Genomic DNA, 18,260 nt, shown 5'->3' with positions numbered 1-18,260 from the left:
ATTGATGAATTGTTATTTATGCTGTCATAAAACTTTGAATTTCTTTGAATTGCAATTCAGTCAGTTTCTCTTTCTGTCATTCAAAATCCAATTCAATATCCATGACTGTATCCACTTTAATTTCAAAACTTACAATAATGACTTGAAAAGACGCCAATTATTATATTATGAATTTTGCCCAAACCCTGCTCTTTGTCAAACGTTACTTGTTAAATTTGTACAGATTCATTTGTGTCTGAATGAAAGGCTTTTTCTACTGCTTTCTAATGTGACGCTACACTAAATAACTACTGCTACTCTTGTATTCAAATGAATGTGGATTTGTTTGGTTTATTTATAATGTATACTTTATTTATTGCAAACAGCTATCTTATATGTGCTACAATGACTGTGTTCTGACAGAAAGATAGAAGATTGAATCAGTGATTGTTACATACTGTATAGGTTAGAGGGATAGAGATGGGCAGAGGGGAGAGATGGATAGGTTGTCATTTTAAATCACTGAGCATCTTTATGGTCTGAAACACCTCTGCATCCCATCATTGTCTTGATTTAACTGATTAATAGACATGCATGTTTATGAGGCTTTAGATGTTTTAGTCTTTGTAAAGTCTTATTGGTTATCTTGTTTTCATCTCGAGATTTCTCAAGCTCCACAAATTTGTCAATTATTTTTAACTGAAATGCCAGAAATAAACTTCACTAAGGACACAAGGATCATAACAGTATTTTTTTTCTATCACAGATGTTTTAAGACAATAGCCGACTGTGATATATTGTACATGCTATTGCAAATATTTAGGTCACCACAACAATCTACCTTTTATATAAGTTTCCTTAAAACCTTTATAATGTGTGATTTGAAAAGACAACATCTATGTTTGGAATAGTACACTACAATGCTACTTACTTGCTATTATATGCAGTGTACAAGAGCGCATACTATTCTGGGTACTGTATACCACAATGCAACAATGAATGAATCGGATGTAATATAGGTTATACTTTTTTCTTTTCTTGACTCATTAGCTATGTTTGAAATAGCATACACTGCAAGCAAAACACTCACCACTCTCTCTCCCAGCTAATTAGGTGCAGAGACCTTTATATCAGTGCAAAAATGCAAAAAAGGACTGCACTCTAAGAATACTTTATTTGTGACAAACAGGGCATAATATATAAAGAATATACAAACGTTTCGGCTCTTTGCCTTCATCAATGTCACTGGATTGGATTACCATTCATTTACTTTGCTTTCTGAAAGTGCTGACGTTTGCATGGACATCATAATTGCAACCATTATCAAATATCATCGGATTCACCTTCAACTAAGTTTTTACCATTCTCTTTTCTTGTCCAGATCACCCAAATACTGAACATTTCTTGATTATTTCTTGCACTGTAAAAAAAAAATTACATCCCCAAGTCAAAATTTTCTAGTGACTGGTCACATCTAAATTTAGCAATTAGTCTGACATATTTTTTCCCATTGAGCCAATGTTAAGCGACTATTGCAACAATTAATTCAATTTATTTTACAGAATTTCACTTGGACCAATTAAACAATTTAGATGTGACCAGTCACTAGAATATTTTGACTTGGAGAGGTTACATTTTTTTTTACAGTGTGATTATTTAGATAAATTAATTTAATATTTTGTACTTTGTTTATATATTTATTTTTGTGCAGTGTAAATGTTTTTGATGATTGTGTTGAATATAATAGATGTACAATTCACCGCAAATTGTGGGTCTTTATGTACATTGTTGGGTAAATCAAAGGAGATTCAAATTAATCTTTTAATAATAACTGAGATACCTAATACCCAAGTTTTCTGCCTTTCTGTCCTTACTCTGATATATAAATTAAGCCTAAAAACAGGCTAGTAAGGTTTTAAGGTATTTGTTCGTTATCGAATGGTCCCAATTAAATCATGTCTAGTTCACAGGCTTTTGAAGGGGATGTTCACGTAAGTTCTGAGTGTATTTTTTGGCACACCCATTTTTACAAATGACCCTGTTATAGCCATCCAAATGCAAAAGTTAAAAAGCGAGTCCAGAGAATTGTTTCCGATCAGTTGAAAAACTTAGGACTTGTTTGCAAAAGTAGGTTTTTCACATAATCATTTATATTTAATGATCGATTTGATTGACAGCAGTGGTTCTTGAGGCAAAGTTGTTCAGTATGACGAGATCTATCAAATGATAAGCATATTGTGTGGATGTGAAAAAAACACCACGTGATTACAGAGGGCATAAAACTCGTAGCGCCAAATAGTGGCCGGTTTCTTTCAAAATTCTTACAGACCTCTAGGGCCATGAGTCGAACATGCCCACCGAGTTTCGTTCCGATCGGCCTCATAAATTTTGTTCACGAATTATAACCATTTTAGTAAAAATGGTTTTGCCTACTTCAAACGTTTTGCAACCGTGAATCAAAATTTCAACTTTTTTTAGATAATTATTGATAATCAGACTCCAGGAAAATGTTCTGCAGTGGTTTGGTTTCGATCGGGCGGAACCCAAGGACTAGTTCGCAAAAGTAGGTTTTTGACAAAATTCATGTTGGCTACCCGACCCAGACTTCTCAACAGCATAATTTAGAGCACACGAGAGCCACTGAAAGAGCTGACCAATACCTTCAGTGATTTGTATATTGTATCAGATGAGGAGGATGGGGCTGTTGTGGAAGATCCTGACAAAGCTTTTAAACTACCACCTCCTCCACCCCCAGAGGTCTATGATGAGCCCGAGCATGCAGCACCAGATCCTAAACCAACCATAATCAACAAACATACCGTCTTGATGCTCTGGGGGAAAAAAACGTCAGTAAGATTCGACAACAGGTGACTGAACAAATATCGGTAACACTTTACAATAAGGTTCATTAGTTAATGTATTAACCAACATAAACTAACTATGAGCAATACATTTGTTACTGGATTTGTTAATCTTTGTTAACGTTAGTTAATAGAAATACAGCTGTTCATTGTTAGTTCATGTTAGTTCACAGTGCATGAACTAATGTGCACAAGATTTTAATAAAGCATTAGTAAATGTTGAAATTAACACTAACAAAGATTAATAAATCCTGTATACGTGCAATTCATTATTAGTTCATGTTAACTAATGTTAACTAACGAACCTTATTGTAAAGTGTTACCCAAATATCTGTAAGGGATTGTGAGGCACTGTGTAAATCCATTGAAGAGAAAGTGTCATATCATATTGATCATGAATGTGGAAGAGTAAAAATATATATGTATAGAGATGCTCGTGAGTCGTGCAAGATCTGGGTCAGTCTATGGTGGATTCTCTAAAAAGGCGAGACAGGCAGATATACCGTAAACTACAGATATACAACCCAACAATTTCTACTCCCCATCCAACAACAATTAATTCTAATACCTACTGTACTACTGACAGTATGTCAGGAATCCAGTATAACCCACCTGTCAAGCTTCAATTTCCTAAATTCTGTTCGCTGTCCACCCATTAACAGATGAGTAAAAACTATAGCTTCCCTTACTGCTGTTTTGAGTCACACAGCCAAAGACTGGTGGACTGCTGAAAAGAAAATGATACATAATTGGCAGCAATTCAAAGAATCCTTCCTCCAAGCCTTTTTAATGAAAGATTATGGAGTAATGGTCATGAGAAAGCTCATGGAAAGGAGGCAAGGGGTAAATGAAAGTTTCGGGGACCTCACTTTCTATTACCATGTCCTGTGTTTAAGGTGGAAAAGGGAATGACTGAAAGATGATTCAAGCTATCCTGAGAAACTGCAACCCTCGGATTGCCAGACTGTTGTGAGGGAACCTGAACCTGCAGTCAGTCCACGAACTGGTCCAGGTTGGAACGCAAGTTGAAAGAGACATTAGAGAATTAAAGAAGTACTGGAACATGATGAACGCTGATGAGCAGCGGAAGAAGAATGTCATCAGTCAAGAGTCACAAAGAAAAAACACTCCATCCTATACCAGAGTAGTACAAAACATGAAAGAGAATTTGCAACATAATGTAATCAGATTATAAAATAAATGTTTTTCTCCAAAACTTGTTTCCCCCACTTTCAATTCTTTTATTCAATGAAAGGTTAGAATTTTGGCAATTTTTTGAATGAAAGATAAAAAGGATAAACAATGTAGATTTAGTTTTTACAGCCAGTTTTGATCATATTTGATCATACCAGGGGTGCCATTAATTCTAACCACGACTGTCCGTCTCAAGTCTTTGTGACAAACATTCGCTGAGTTACAGGTCATTTTCTGTCGTGTTTCAGAATGAACTTCACATTGTGAGAGACGGCAGAATAACATCATGTTTATTTTCTTTATTTAACGAAAACACAATATTTGGTTTTTGTTATAAGTGTACACAAATAAAAGAAGACATTTAACAGTTTTGAATTATGTATAACACAAAATCATTAACATATATTAACATATAACATATAAGAGTATTTTGAGTCTCTTTTGCACTAATAAGAAAAAAAGCGAGCTGATCACGGCTGCGCGATTACTGAAATGAAATGGCATGAAATTACTATATATATACATATAAATATATATATATATATATATATATATATATATATATATATATATATATATATATATATATATATATATAATGAACACTAGATTTGTTGTGCCTTGTAGGCATATACTGTGTAGGGCTGCATAAAATAATAATAACAATAGCCTGTAGCATGCGGCCTGTAAATCGTTAAAAAGGATTCAGTACACTAGCCTACACTAGAGAAAAATATATGGATATGTTACTTCAAATGTTTCCATTCGTTACGAACTGTATTTAACAGTAAACACTGTTCTAAACTCACCATATTAGAGTAAACACTGATACTAGCCTACTTTTATACCATGCTTTGTTCTATTATCGAACATAAAAACATCCTTGTGTTGTACATGTACTGCATATAAATTTCGCATTGAAAGGTAGCCTGCCTGTCTATAGTTCATATTTCAAAATGTTTCCGTTGATTTCATACATTTTAGTCTAGCAACAGTTCAACTACAATGTGAAGTTTATGCACTAATAATAACACTAACTAATATAATTCAGAATACATTTCTTACCTTAAAATCTTTCTTGTCTTCAAATCGCGTTCTTCTTCTTCTGAGGTAAATCCAATGTAAGCTCACAGCGTGTCTTCCAAACTCGACGAAAAGCAGAGGACTGATGAAGTTTGATGCTTTGTTTTTAAGGTAATGAGCATTCCTTCATGTGGATGATTTGCATGTCAATCTCTTTTGCACGCGTGGGTGTGGTCACATTAAAACTAATGAGCAAGCGTTTAAGAAACTGTACATCTTGTTGGTTTTATAAAAGTAACTTAAACAGAGAATATTTGTTTTCGTTTTGAATCAGATCATTTAAAAGTACACACTTAAATGTTTATAAAGATATATTGTTCATAAATGTGTGAAAAGTGTTCGCTGAGTTTTGTTTCAGTTTGTAGAGTTTATGGATCGATTTCTCCTGTCCACCTTGCCTGCTGTGAGTTTGTTCGAGGCTGTAAGCTCCGTCTAAGCCTCGTATTAGCTTCATATTTCTTTCTGTTTTGAACCATCATTTACTATCATTTCTTGTTGTTTATACTACTGCTTACTCAACATCTCAGATTAACCTAACATCGCTAGCTTCCCTTATTGTTAGCACAACACGCTAGTAACTCGCTAGCCTGTTAACGCGCCACCCATGCGCTCAGTTATTTATTTATTTATTTTTCTCTCATGCGCACGCACCTTTGAGTTCATAAAAAGCCCAGGTGAGTAAGAATCAGTCAACAAACAAGGTGAGTAATGTCTTGTCCTGTTATTGTCACCTGCACTTCATCTCACATGTTTAGCATAGCCTGTTCTGTCGGCAATATAGGATTTATATGTGATAAATGCAAGGAGACAGTCAGCCTGACGGAGAACATTTCAGAACTATAGAGACACGCATCCAAACTTGAATTGAGGATAGTAAGAGTGCTAGAGCTTTAGATACTATTTTGGATGCGCATTGTGAATAGCATAGTGAACTCTTTACATGATTCGGTTCCGGCTGTATTATTGCCTGTGCAGCAAGGCAAATGGGAGACAGTGAGGGATCGCTCTAGTCGCGGATAAAAAAAAAACACTTTTCCGTTCCGATTACCATAACAAATCGATTTGCCCCGCTCAGTGAAACACCCACTGAGAATTCTGTTGATTGTGCCCTGGTAATTGGTGATTCGATCAATAGAGACACCAGCCACCATAGTCACATGTTTGCCGGGAGCCAGAGCGCCTGACATCAAAGCAAATTTAAAAGTGCTGGCTAATGCTAATCATAAAACGTAAATTCTCTAAGATCATTATTCACGTCGGCACTAATGATTTTCTGCCTGTTGGAGATCACCAAAATTAATATTAAAGAGGTGTGAACTCACAAGTACGATGTAAAGCACTGTAATTTTCTCTGGCCCCCTTCCTGTTCGCAGGAGTGATGAGATAGATAGTAGATTGTGTTTATTCAATCGCTGGCTGTCAGGGTGTCCGCTTAATAATATAGAATTCATAGACAATTGTTCCTAGAACGTTCCCCTAACGTTGCAACCTTTAGGTTATTTTTTACATTCCACTAACCTTTAAAAATCTAACAATGGTACCAATTTTATTATTACTTTAAACTGTCTGTGCATAAGCAGGAATTAATTATTATACAAGCAGAAATGAATTTATATGTTAGCAGGAATGAATGAACAGGCAAACTTGATGGGATTTAAAACTTTAATATAGACAATATAAAATTACAAAATACAAAAAATATAAAAGGCCTAAAAAAATAAATACAAGAATAGAATCAGTTTTACAACTATACAAATAAAACAGAAATTTAAGTACAAAGAGTGTGATGAAGAGTGCAAATGTAGTGTGCAAGATGTATATTGGAATGATAATGTAATGTGCATTTGTTGTTGTGCATATGTTGTTGTGTGTATGTATATATGTTGTGTATAAATGCAGCTTTGAGTCCAAGACAAATTTCACATTGAAAAGGGACAATAAAGTGAATGGCCAAAGTGGCAAAAATACAATTGTTTAATAAAAAATAAATAAAAAAAGAGCTCCATTGTCTTGTCCGATCAGCCCTTCTCAGTCCTTCTCAGCTGGCCTAAAAAATAAACAAAAGTTTGATATGTCATACTGAGAATGAACACGTTGACAAACGCAAGACAAATTGCCTTACTAACAACCCTGTTTTTTTTTATTATGACAAATATTGATAGTTTTCCAATTCCTTTGATAATTATGAACATCACATAGAAGTATTCTAATTTACCGTCTGTGTGGAGTAAACTTCAGCACTTGCCCAATCAAGTCCTCCGTCTCTGCTGCAGTCACCACCGGGAAGTTTTTCTGGAAGGCCGCTAGAGTAGAAGTCAAAATGAAGTAAAGTTACAAGTCAAATTAAAACCTCCAAGCTAAGCATAATACTGATGTGAACAATAAAATAACACCTGCCTGTTATAACCCTGCAGATTGTCAGGTCCTGAAAGGCCTTCTTTGCCTTTCTGCCCCGCAGACTAAACTGTTTGAGGACGTCATTGGTTGCCACTCGCCGTAGCATGCGACGGATGGCAGTACCTCTGGTCGAACCTCCAAGAGTTGTCAGGAAAAGTTGCTGTAAAACATATAAATACAAATTATACATGTAGAACAAAGTGGAGAGCTTGTACAATCTCATTTTGTAAGAGCCGTCAGTTCAGTTATAATGATATTTGAAGTTATGCAATTATATAGTGTTAATCGTAGGGCAGGACTATGGCAACTTAATTACCATTTTTTCCCTCCTCTCCTGTTGACCGAGACTCCTGTCAAACTCCTCCAGCTCTGTGACTGTCGAGCAGGGCGACAGCAACATATCATCGACAGGAGCAGAGGGAGGTGACTGGGACTGGGAGCTCCTTAAGAGCATGAGCACCTCATCCAGCCTCTGCTCCATCTTTTCCTCAAATGAGTCCATTCGCTGTGCCATACGGGTAATGGATGTCCACATGGCTATGGAAAAATGTATTATGTTAGTTTTAGTTGTTATACATTTCTTGAATATGTGAACAACTTAAGGAACACGCCAACTTTTTGGGACTTTAGCTTATTCACCGTATCCCCCAGAGTTAGATAAGTCTATATTCTATATTCTCAGAAGGCGAAGCACTGCTACTTCTTGGGAGTGATTTGCTTGTAGCCCCTGAGAAGCCCCATGGTGAGGAGCAGAGAGTTCGCTCAGAGTTGGAGTAAATCACTCCGCAGAAGTAGCAGTGCTTCGGCCTTCTGAGAATATAGTTCAGAGTATGTATGTGATTAGAAGATGGCTGTCTCACATGTGACCTTGTTATTTGTACACGCTGTGACTATACAAATCACAACATGTAAATAGGAAAATGTTGCCATTATTTGTCACTTATAGGGAGCAGTATGCTAGCTGGAACTATTTACTTCCAGTATTTGTGCTAAGCTAGGCTAGTGGTGTCAGACAGAGTTACAGCACGCACAGAGATGAAGAGGGTATGTATGGACTTATCTAACTCTGGGGGATACGGTGAATAAGTCCCAAAAAGTCGGTGTGTTCCTTTAAGTGAGTCTTCTTACCTCTCATTTCCGTCTCCATGGCTGAGCCACCTCCCTCTGTGTGATGTCTCACCTCCCTCTGTGTGATGAGTTCTGCTGTTTACAACAACAAAAAAGTCAAGTTACTCTCAAGTTCCTTGTCATGAAATAGTATTTAATTGGAAATGGAAAATGCAAAGCCACTGTACCCTCAGCTTGCGTCATAATAGACCCATCCAATTCTGGGCGACCGGCTGGTTTTCTGTGTGGTGTTGACTCATCTAAAAAGAAAGTAGATATGAATATTGGTCACTTCATTTATGGTAGGTTTCTTGCAAATGGAGGAGGAAGAAAAAAAAACTTACATGCAGGTGGTGGAGGCAGCTGCGGACCTGGAAACAGGCAGGAAGAGACAAACACATCAGAATAGTCACATGATATGCACTAGGTTGAATGTCAGTAGTTCCATGGTAGGAAATATGACTCAGGTTTCTTAAATGTTAACTTACGGACAGGGCATCCAGACACACACTCCGTTCTCACACTCTCTCATTTGTGGAACAGATTCATCTGAAATAAAAGACCAAAAAATTTGTACAGATTGCTAAAAGAAAATTTTAATTGTGTAAATAATGTCTGTACTTAAGGTTTTACCATCACTTGAAGAATCCGTCATGAACCTCCTTGGGCGTTACACTGCCTTTTGTGGACACTCGCATCGTCTTCCGTCTCAATGCTGGAAGTGTCCATCAGTCGCCGACATTTTTTCATGGCTTTGTCATAGGAATCTACATTAAGAGAACAAAGTTTTTGTGAGACAGTAGCCGAACAAAGCATTATTTCCATACAGAGAAAACGTATTTATTTATATATAGTATAGCACCAATAAGTCACCTGTACACAGCCAGATTTTCTAGACGGCTTAAAGTTAAACCCCAAACCCTTGCATTACAACCATGAAACTGTAACGTATTTCACTTACTTTTTGAGAATGTGAAGCTCGATGGTTGCTGTTGTTGGTTGTTTTTCCAATACTTCCTGATAGTGAACGGTCTACTGAGTTCTACGTAGACTTATCCATTTCCTCCAGCCAATCAGGAACGTCCGTGTTGCGTCACATGCCTTGACGTCAGCAAACCTGGCCAATCAGCATTTTAGAGGGTCATTTTAAACTAAAATGGAGTGTTGCTATCTCCGACCACGAATATATGTTATTTCTTTCTTAAACATTAGATATGGAGTTTGTTTTTTTAATGCACTGTTTAAACGTAAAAGTATAATGCTACAGTGTGTGACATTACACATCCGTATGTGCTCGAGTAAGCAGACAGATACTGCATCATGGTTCGAGCATTACGGACGGACATTACATCCACTATACAGATTATTTTATAATATATACACACAAATTGTGCTACGTTTAGTTGTACAAACATGGTTCAGGCAAACATACGTAAAAACATACACGTACCACAATGATGCTCTACATGCATAGAAACACAGAAATGCGAACGGACGGATCCACACATTTCCCAAAATGCGCTTTCTGATGGCGTCGTACGTCGTTGTTTGGTGTGAGAAAAGGTGGAAAAAAGGAGAAAATGATATTGCTCAAGATTAGCATGTAGTGAAATGGCTTTTTTAATTTCACTGTTTTAGATTGTCAATTTCAGTAATAGGATTATGTAGTTTATAGCTGTTATTGTCTGACCAGTTTCTAAAGCTGATAGAGGAGCGATCAGACACACAATGCTATAACGTTAGCACATTTAACACGGCATTGGAATGTCTGAAAATGACTGAATAGAGACGCATTGACGCCATTGCCACCTAATCAGAGGCCTTGCTTTGCATACATGCAAATAAGTGAGTGTAAAATGCCAATGGTACAGGAATAAATTAAACATGTTCTGAATGTATTCTAACAGTGATAGCAGAAAAGTATTCTAAAAATATTTTACTGAACTATTATTATTCTACGTGAAAATCACAAACAGTGGGTGCAACGTGTGTATTTCTAAAGAGACGAAAAAACTAACTAGCACTATAACGTTAAGGGCTCCATACCTGTGCTCAAACAATTTATCTTGAGCATCCATTTACACGAAAGCCACTGAAAGAAGACGGATTCCCAGGCAAGTTGTGTATCCAGAAGGACTTTGGTGTAAATCGCAGAACACGGAAGTCAGGACATAGGACAGGATTTGGTAACGCTTTAGATTACAGCCCGGAAAGTACTGCGTAATTACAATGAAATTACAGTGTAACTTTCGGTAATTACAGTGTACCTATAAAGTACTTATGTGTAAGTATAGGGGAACAATATGTAAAGTCTTGGGAATAAAGGGGTAACAACCAGGAAAATACTGCGTAATTAAAACTAAATTACAGTGTAACTTTCGGTAATTACAGTGTACCTATAAAGTACGTACGTGTAAGTATATAGGGGAACAATGTAAAGTTTTGGAAGAAAGGGGTAACAACCAGGAAAAAAAAAAAATATTTAGGCAAACTATTTATACTGTAAGTATTTTAGAACTACGGGGTACTTATACTATAATACAATCTTACTTTTGGGAGCAATTTAGCGAGTAGGCTACATACACCTTTTTGTAATAATAGTGTATACAAATACAAGGCTTTTTTCAAATTACGGGGTAGCCTATATATCAGTGCATTTACAAAGTAGGCTAATTTGTTTTTATTGCAAAGGTGCACTGATTAAGTTGTTTCAAGGCAAGTAAAACTACAACTTTTTTTTTTTTTTAAATGCTGGGGAAATATACTCTTGTTTCTTGTAGTTACAGGGTAAGTATGACATTGCGGGCCGTAAATTAAAGTGGTGCTTCTTACCCTCTTGTTTCTTGTAGTTACAGGGTAAGTATGACATTGCGGGCCGTAAATTAAAGTGGTGCTTCTTACCCTCTTGTTTCATGTAGTTACAGGGTAAGTATGACATTGCGGGCCGTAAATTAAAGTGGTGCTTCTTACCCTCTTGTTTCATGTAGTTACAGGGTAAGTACAATAAAAACACATGTAAACACACAATCTGATATCACTTGGAAAACTTTATTTGAAAAACAACTTATTTCAAAAAAGATTTACAACATATTACACTTATTATTCTTTATTCCTTTTTTAAAATCAACTTTTCATTTCAAATACTAAAGTCCTGACAGAAAGTATACATTTTTGCATGGCTTCCTACTTCCTCCTCCTCCTCTTGTTCCTCTTCTTCTTTTTCTATCATTCCACTGATTAGCCTAATCTTAAGAATGAGTCTTTTGCTATTCTGTATTATGTATTAAAAGAAAATACAGTACACCCAGAAATGTTCTCGTAATTTACTCATCTTTTCGCTACCGACCAACTGTCACCAGCGTCCAGCGAGTGCATGAGAGTCGGCTTGGCTTCGTGTTTGGTGAAGCTTCACGCGTTCATTACGTTCTCGCGGGAGTTAGATGTGAAACTCGCGCGAGAACTGCCATCTCTGTTCTTCTGTATTGTTTGTTTTTCATTATTATTATGTGTTATTGTTTGTATTTTGTTGTGAGCATTAATAAAAAAAATAAAAATAGACATTCGGTTTCTCGGCGCGCTTACGTCACGCGTGTCAAGCGTGAACTCAACCCTCTCATGCACGCGCAAGTGACAGTTGGTCGGAACGGAAGCGATAGTCTTTAAAATGTTTAAATATTTGGTATTTTTCTTACAAACACTTATCGTCTCACTTCAGAAGACATTGATTCATCCATTGGGGTCGTATGGATTACTTTAGTTATTGCTGTATGTGCTGTTTGATGTCAACTTTTAGGAACACATGGGCTTGCATTAGGCTATGCATTCACAGAGATTATATATTTTTCTAAAAAAAAATGTTGTGTTAATCTGAAGAAGGAAATTCATATACATCTCGGATGACATGAGGGTAATAGATGAGTAAATGGTGAGGACATTTCTGTACTGTATTTTCTTTTAACACATAATACAGAATAGCAAGAGACATGGGATTCCTTCTTAAGATTTATCAGTGGAAAGAAAGAAGAAGAGGAACAAGAGGAGGAGGAAACCAAGCAAGAGAAAGTGTTGTAAATCCGTTTTAAAATAAGTTGTTTTTCAAATAAAGTTTTCCAAGTGATATCAGATTGTGTGTTTACATGTGTTTTTATTGTACTTACCCTGTAACTACATGAAACAAGAGGGTAAGAAGCACCACTTTAATTTACGGCCCGCAATGTCATACTTACCCTGTAACTACATGAAACAAGAGTATATATTTCCCCAGCATTTAAAAAAAAAAAAAAGTTGCAATAGTTTTACTTGCCTTAAAACAACTTAATCAGTGCACCTTTGCAATAAAAACAAATTAGCCTACTTTATAAATGCACTGATATATAGGCTACCCCGTAATTTGAAAAAAGCCTTGTATTTGTATACACTATTATTACAAAAAGGTGTATGTAGCCTACTCGCTAAATTGCTCCCAAAAGTAAGATTGTATTATAGTATAAGTACCCCGTAGTTCTAAAATACTTAATAATTTGCCTAAGTAATTTTTTTTTTTCCTGGTTGTTACCCCTTTATTCCAAAACTTTACATTGTTCCCCTATATACTTACACGTACGTACTTTATAGGTACACTGTAATTACCGAAAGTTACACTGTAATTTAGTTTTAATTACGCAGTATTTTCCTGGTTGTTACCCCTTTATTCCCAAGACTTTACATATTGTTCCCCTATACTTACACATAAGTACTTTATAGGTACACTGTAATTACCGAAAGTTACACTGTAATTTCATTGTAATTACGGAGTACTTTCCGGGCTGTAATCTAAAGCGTTACCCAGGATTTCAATCGGTCACCTGAAAACAGAGGCACTTGCCCCTACTGGCGTGGGGGTGTAACGGTTGAATTTGTACACTGAAAAAAAAAAAAAACTACTTTGTTGGAAGTGAATTTTCTTATTTGTGAAAATCGTTCGATTGATAGATTCTTGTTTTAAGTATTTTCAACTAATACAGTTAAAAAAACGAAATCAGGCACAAAAGTATTGTTTGCTAAATTGATCAGTCTAAAATTAAATATATTCTTTTGATAATCTGTTTATTTTACTTGGATTTCATAAGACCAATCATTTTTGAGTGAATTAAATCAACTGACTGCAAACCTTTTATATGCTACGTCAAAAACTTAAATGGAGCTTGTTTAAATAAACTTTACCAAAAACAACCAAAAACAACCAAACGGGAACGTTGTGTGGAGGTACAGTGCAACCACAGGAGAACGTTTTAGTTGGTTGGTTCCCTTAACGTTTAGGGAACGTTATAACCCTAAGGGAACGTTCCCTAAACGTTCGTTTTTGGTTTGGTTCAAACTAACCTTTAGAGAACCATAAACTAACGTTCCCTAACGTTCCCTAAACGTTCTGTGTTAGTGGGGGCCACGCCCCTTTGTTATTGTTACTACGCCCGTCAAACAATTGAGAACCATAGCCATGGCTGGGTTGAGATCCATAGATTAAGTGATTGGTTTTGGAGTAATGCAGCAGACATATCCTCCAGGGCACGACAGAAAGTATAGACAGAATAGCGCACGGGAGCACATGCACAAAACAGTTTTGTAAAATTATATATCAATCATTTTTATTTGATCATATTATATCATTTTACAAAACTGTTTTGCGCATGTGCTCCCGTGTTTTCAGTCACAACACTGCAATCAGAGGACGCCCTATTTTTTAATAATAGTTGCAAGCAATCATAAAATACAGCAAGTTTTAAGCCCGTGCAGACCTCACTGCCATAGGCGCATCGTTTCACTATCTTGCTGAAATCGGAATGTTTGACGGAGGTCCTTCTCCTTAGTTACAGTTGCTGAGCTAGGATTGGACGAGAACCGTTCGAGGGCGGGGTTTTGCGAACGGTCAATTGGAAAAGTTTTTGGGGCAAACCTGACCTGTTGAAAAGAGATGGTATGCATCCCTCCTAGGATGGTGCTGCTCTTTGAAACAATTTATATTGTTAAAAGCGCTATATAAATGAAGGTGACTTGACTTGGCTCTTCTCTCTAGTAATTTGGCTCTTCTCTCTAGTAATTTGGCTCATAGTCTTAGAGATAAAACATGACAAATTGGGCACCAGATCAAGAAGCAGACATACTGGCTTAAGCGACCCTTAAGCATTCAAGTCGCAAATTTTAAAAAGAGGATAACATGGTGTAGGCAACACCGATTTTTGTCGTTGTTCTCTGTATTGACAGCACTCCAAATTTACTAAAAATTGAGCTCAATGTTAAAATTGACCGGAGTTCTCCTTTAAGATCCAGATAGCGCGCACGGGCATTCTCAATTGACAGTATGGCAAGTCCAGAGAGACGACTCTGTCCCATTGAGCTCCTGAGATAGCTTTTTATCAGTTTCAGTTTAGAAAAAGAACGCTCTGACAAAAAATTTGACGACTCCATATCTGTCTCAAGTTCACCGGTTTTTACTGTTTTGCACGCAATGCGCATGTTCACCCGGGGATTCCCCAGTCCCAATTCGAAACAAATTACACCAAATTCATCATTGTTCGTTTCAAACATTTATTTAATGATCAGTCAAATATGTTGTTGTCATTATTTATTCAAATCAATAAGCAAAAAATTAAAATGCGATCAGACTATAAGTAGTAAAATGCGATAGGGGGACCCGCCTGGGCCTGTCAATCAATATCGTCCAGTCACGCGGGCGGGCCCCTGATTGGTCCGGGCCCGTAAGCAACCGCTTACCCTGCTTACCGATAGTTACGCCCCTGGGCCTCACATCACCAAGGTCAGATAAATCCCATCACATAGAGACTCTTTCACCTAGATATCATCACATAGATCTGTCTGTTCCCCGAATTTGGAAATCCAAAAAAACGTCCAAACCCATCTAAGGTTAAAAATTTAATTGATGTTCAACAAATAAAAAACATATATAATACAGATGAGCAAATAATAAAGCTTGGGCTGCTGAATATTTGATCCCTTAAGGCGGGCGTACACAGTGCGATTTTTGCTGGTTTTACGTGCTCGCAGATCATTTTTTCACTCGAGAGAAATCTAGTGGAAATCGGTGATGCTCGCATGGTCGCGGCTCGCAGCGTGTGAGAGGAATTACGGGCCGAGCCGAGCACGTTACGAGCACCTCTCGACCTCCCGATCATTTTTAAACATGTTTAAAAAAATTCGGGGAGTCCGCCCGATTTTCACCAGGCTATCCTCTATTGCCAAATCATACACAATCACGTCACAGGCTAGATCGATGGGGCTATACCACACACACACACACACACACACACACACACACACACACACACACACACACACACACACACACACACACACACACACACAAGATCGATGGGGCTATACCACACACACACACACACACACACACACACACACACACACACACATACACATTGACTCGTCTCTATTTTTAGGTCACGTTCCAAAAACTTTCAAGCTGGCAGTTATAAAACCTCTTATTAAGAAACCACAATTAGATCCAAATAACCTAGCAAATTACAGACCCATTTAAAATCTTCCATTTATGTCTAAAATACTAGAAAAAGTTGTGTCCGCTCAATTGTGCTCTTTCTTTTTCTGTCAGGAAAAATTTCTGTCAGGATTCAGGCCTCATCATAGCACAGAAACTGCACTCGTTAAAATTACAAATGATTTACTTTTAGCTTCTGACCAAGGCTGTATCTCAATACTAGTTTTACTCTATCTTAGTCCTGCGTTCGACATTATAGATCATAAAATACTCTTAGATCGACGGAATATGCAGCTCAGCAGCATATTCAGTCACTGTCTGGTCGCTTTTCTGGACACATTTACGGTACCTGAAACGCTCGGCGATGACCAATGGTTTAGGTTCATAGTAATCTTTTAGAATGGTCACAATCTGATTAAAAGTTTTGTCCTTTGGCTTGTCAGGCTGGACCAGGTTGCGTAGAAGGCCATATGTTGCTGCGCCGACCGAGCTCAACAATACGGGAACTTTCTTTCCGATGGATGTCGACATCATGAGCTTCGAACAGCAACTCCATGCGCTCAACGTAGGCAGACCACGTTTCATGCTGTGGCTTAAACTCTTCCGGTCTTTGGGAAAAGTGCGCCATTTTCACAAACTTAACCGATTTATCTCGTTGCAAATTATGAGGTGTACTTAAATAACTAGGCCAGGCACGCGTTTCACTGCTTTATAAGTAAGATCTGGACACAAGAGGCTCAACATGATAACATGATACATCCCCAAAGAATGATGTTTCCACTTCCATGCCTTACGGTTGGGATGGTGTTCTTGGGTTGTACTCATGCTTCTTCCTCCAAACACGGCGAGTGGAGTTTAGACCAAAAAGCTCTATTTTTGACTCATCAGACTACATGACCTTCTCCCATTCCTCCTCTGGATCATCCAGATGGTCATTGGCAAACTTCAGACAGGCCTGGACATGCGCTGGCTTGAGCAGGGGGACCTTGCGTGCGCTGCAGGATTTTAATCATGACGGCATAGTTTTACTAATGGTTTTCTTTGAGACTATAGTCCCAGCTCTCTTCAGGTCATTGACCAGGTACTGCCGTGTAGTTCTGGGCTGATCCCTCACCTTCCTCATGATCATTGATGCCCCACGAGGTGAGATCTTGCATGGTGCCCCAGACCGAGGGAGATTGACCGTCATCTTAAACTTCTTCCATTTTCTAATAATTGCGCCAACAGTTGTTGCCTTCTCACCAAGCTGCTTGCCTATTGTCCTGTAGCCCATCCCAGCCTTGTGCAGGTCCACAATTTTATGCCTGATGTCCTTACACAGCTCTCTGGTCTTGGCCATTGTGGAGAGGTTGGAGTCTGTTTGATTGAGTGTGTGGACAGGTGTCTTTTAAGCCGCGTTTCCACCGAAATTACCCGGAACAATTTGTCCCAGGAACTTTTTTCCCAGGAACTTTTTTTGCCCCAGACCGGTTACTTTCTGCGTTTACACCGCGGTCTAAAGTACCGGGAAGATTATAAACTGCGCGCGACTGCTCCTCCCAGTCTGCGACGGACAGTAATCAGTTTTGAGCGCCACATTTATAACAAGTATGGAGGAGATTCAAACTGTGCTGTAGTTGTGTTTGTGATGTATTGCGGACATTGAATGTGAGATGGCTGGGACGAACGCGCAGAAAATGTCCTGTTACACAAATACGCGTAATAAAGCCTGAACCTCGTCGTCGGTCCAGTGTTTTTTTAATAATTAAATTCCATATTTGCAGACAGACAACTCTTAATGCATGAAGCCACGAACCGCAATAGATTTTTTAAAATGCCGGTTAAAATAGAATGCTGTGTGGAGTCCTCCAGTCAATATGCGGCGTGAATACAACCAATCAGCACGTTCAGCGCACAAGTCCCGCCCCCGAAAGTTCCTGAACTTTGAAAAAGCACTACCTCGCCAGCAGGGACTTTCTGAGGGGGAAATATTTACCTGGAACTTCATTTAGACCCTGGTTCCTGCGGTGTAAACACACCGAGTACCAGCCCAAAGTTCCTAGTTCCTGGGGAAAGTTCCCGCGGTGGAAACGCGGCTTTATACAGGTAATGAGTTCAAACAGGTGCAGTTAATACAGGTAATGAGTGGAGAACAG

General features: G+C 37.9%; 3 protein-coding genes across 3 annotated transcripts in view; 1 reads left to right on the top strand and 2 right to left on the bottom strand.

The window, feature by feature from the left end:
• The window catches only part of pank4 (pantothenate kinase 4 (inactive)), a 153,872-nt gene extending 150,101 nt beyond the window's left edge, over positions 1–3,771 (top strand). The window contains exon 20 of the mRNA XM_079598411.1: positions 3,737–3,771. Coding sequence (XP_079454537.1) covers positions 3,737–3,756 — 20 coding nt within the window. The 3' untranslated portion in view covers positions 3,757–3,771. The remainder of the gene's footprint in view (positions 1–3,736) is intronic.
• LOC306991003 (uncharacterized protein) overlaps positions 1–18,260 on the bottom strand; it is a 538,544-nt gene that overhangs the window by 380,142 nt on the left and 140,142 nt on the right. The gene's annotated exons all lie outside the window — the stretch shown is intronic.
• Positions 7,813–16,656, bottom strand: LOC306990471 (uncharacterized protein; the record flags this gene model as incomplete). The annotated part of the gene is made up of 6 exons (XM_079597347.1): positions 7,813–8,051; positions 8,643–8,717; positions 8,810–8,881; positions 8,966–8,992; positions 9,281–9,388; positions 16,470–16,656. The coding sequence occupies 6 exons, from the start codon at positions 16,654–16,656 to the stop codon at positions 7,813–7,815; spliced, it is 708 nt and encodes a 235-aa protein (XP_079453473.1).

The sequence above is a fragment of the Phoxinus phoxinus genome (assembly GCF_949152265.1).
Source record: "Phoxinus phoxinus genome assembly, chromosome: 22".
NCBI lineage: Eukaryota > Metazoa > Chordata > Actinopteri > Cypriniformes > Leuciscidae > Phoxinus > Phoxinus phoxinus.
This window is presented reverse-complemented; position numbering and strand designations above follow the sequence as displayed.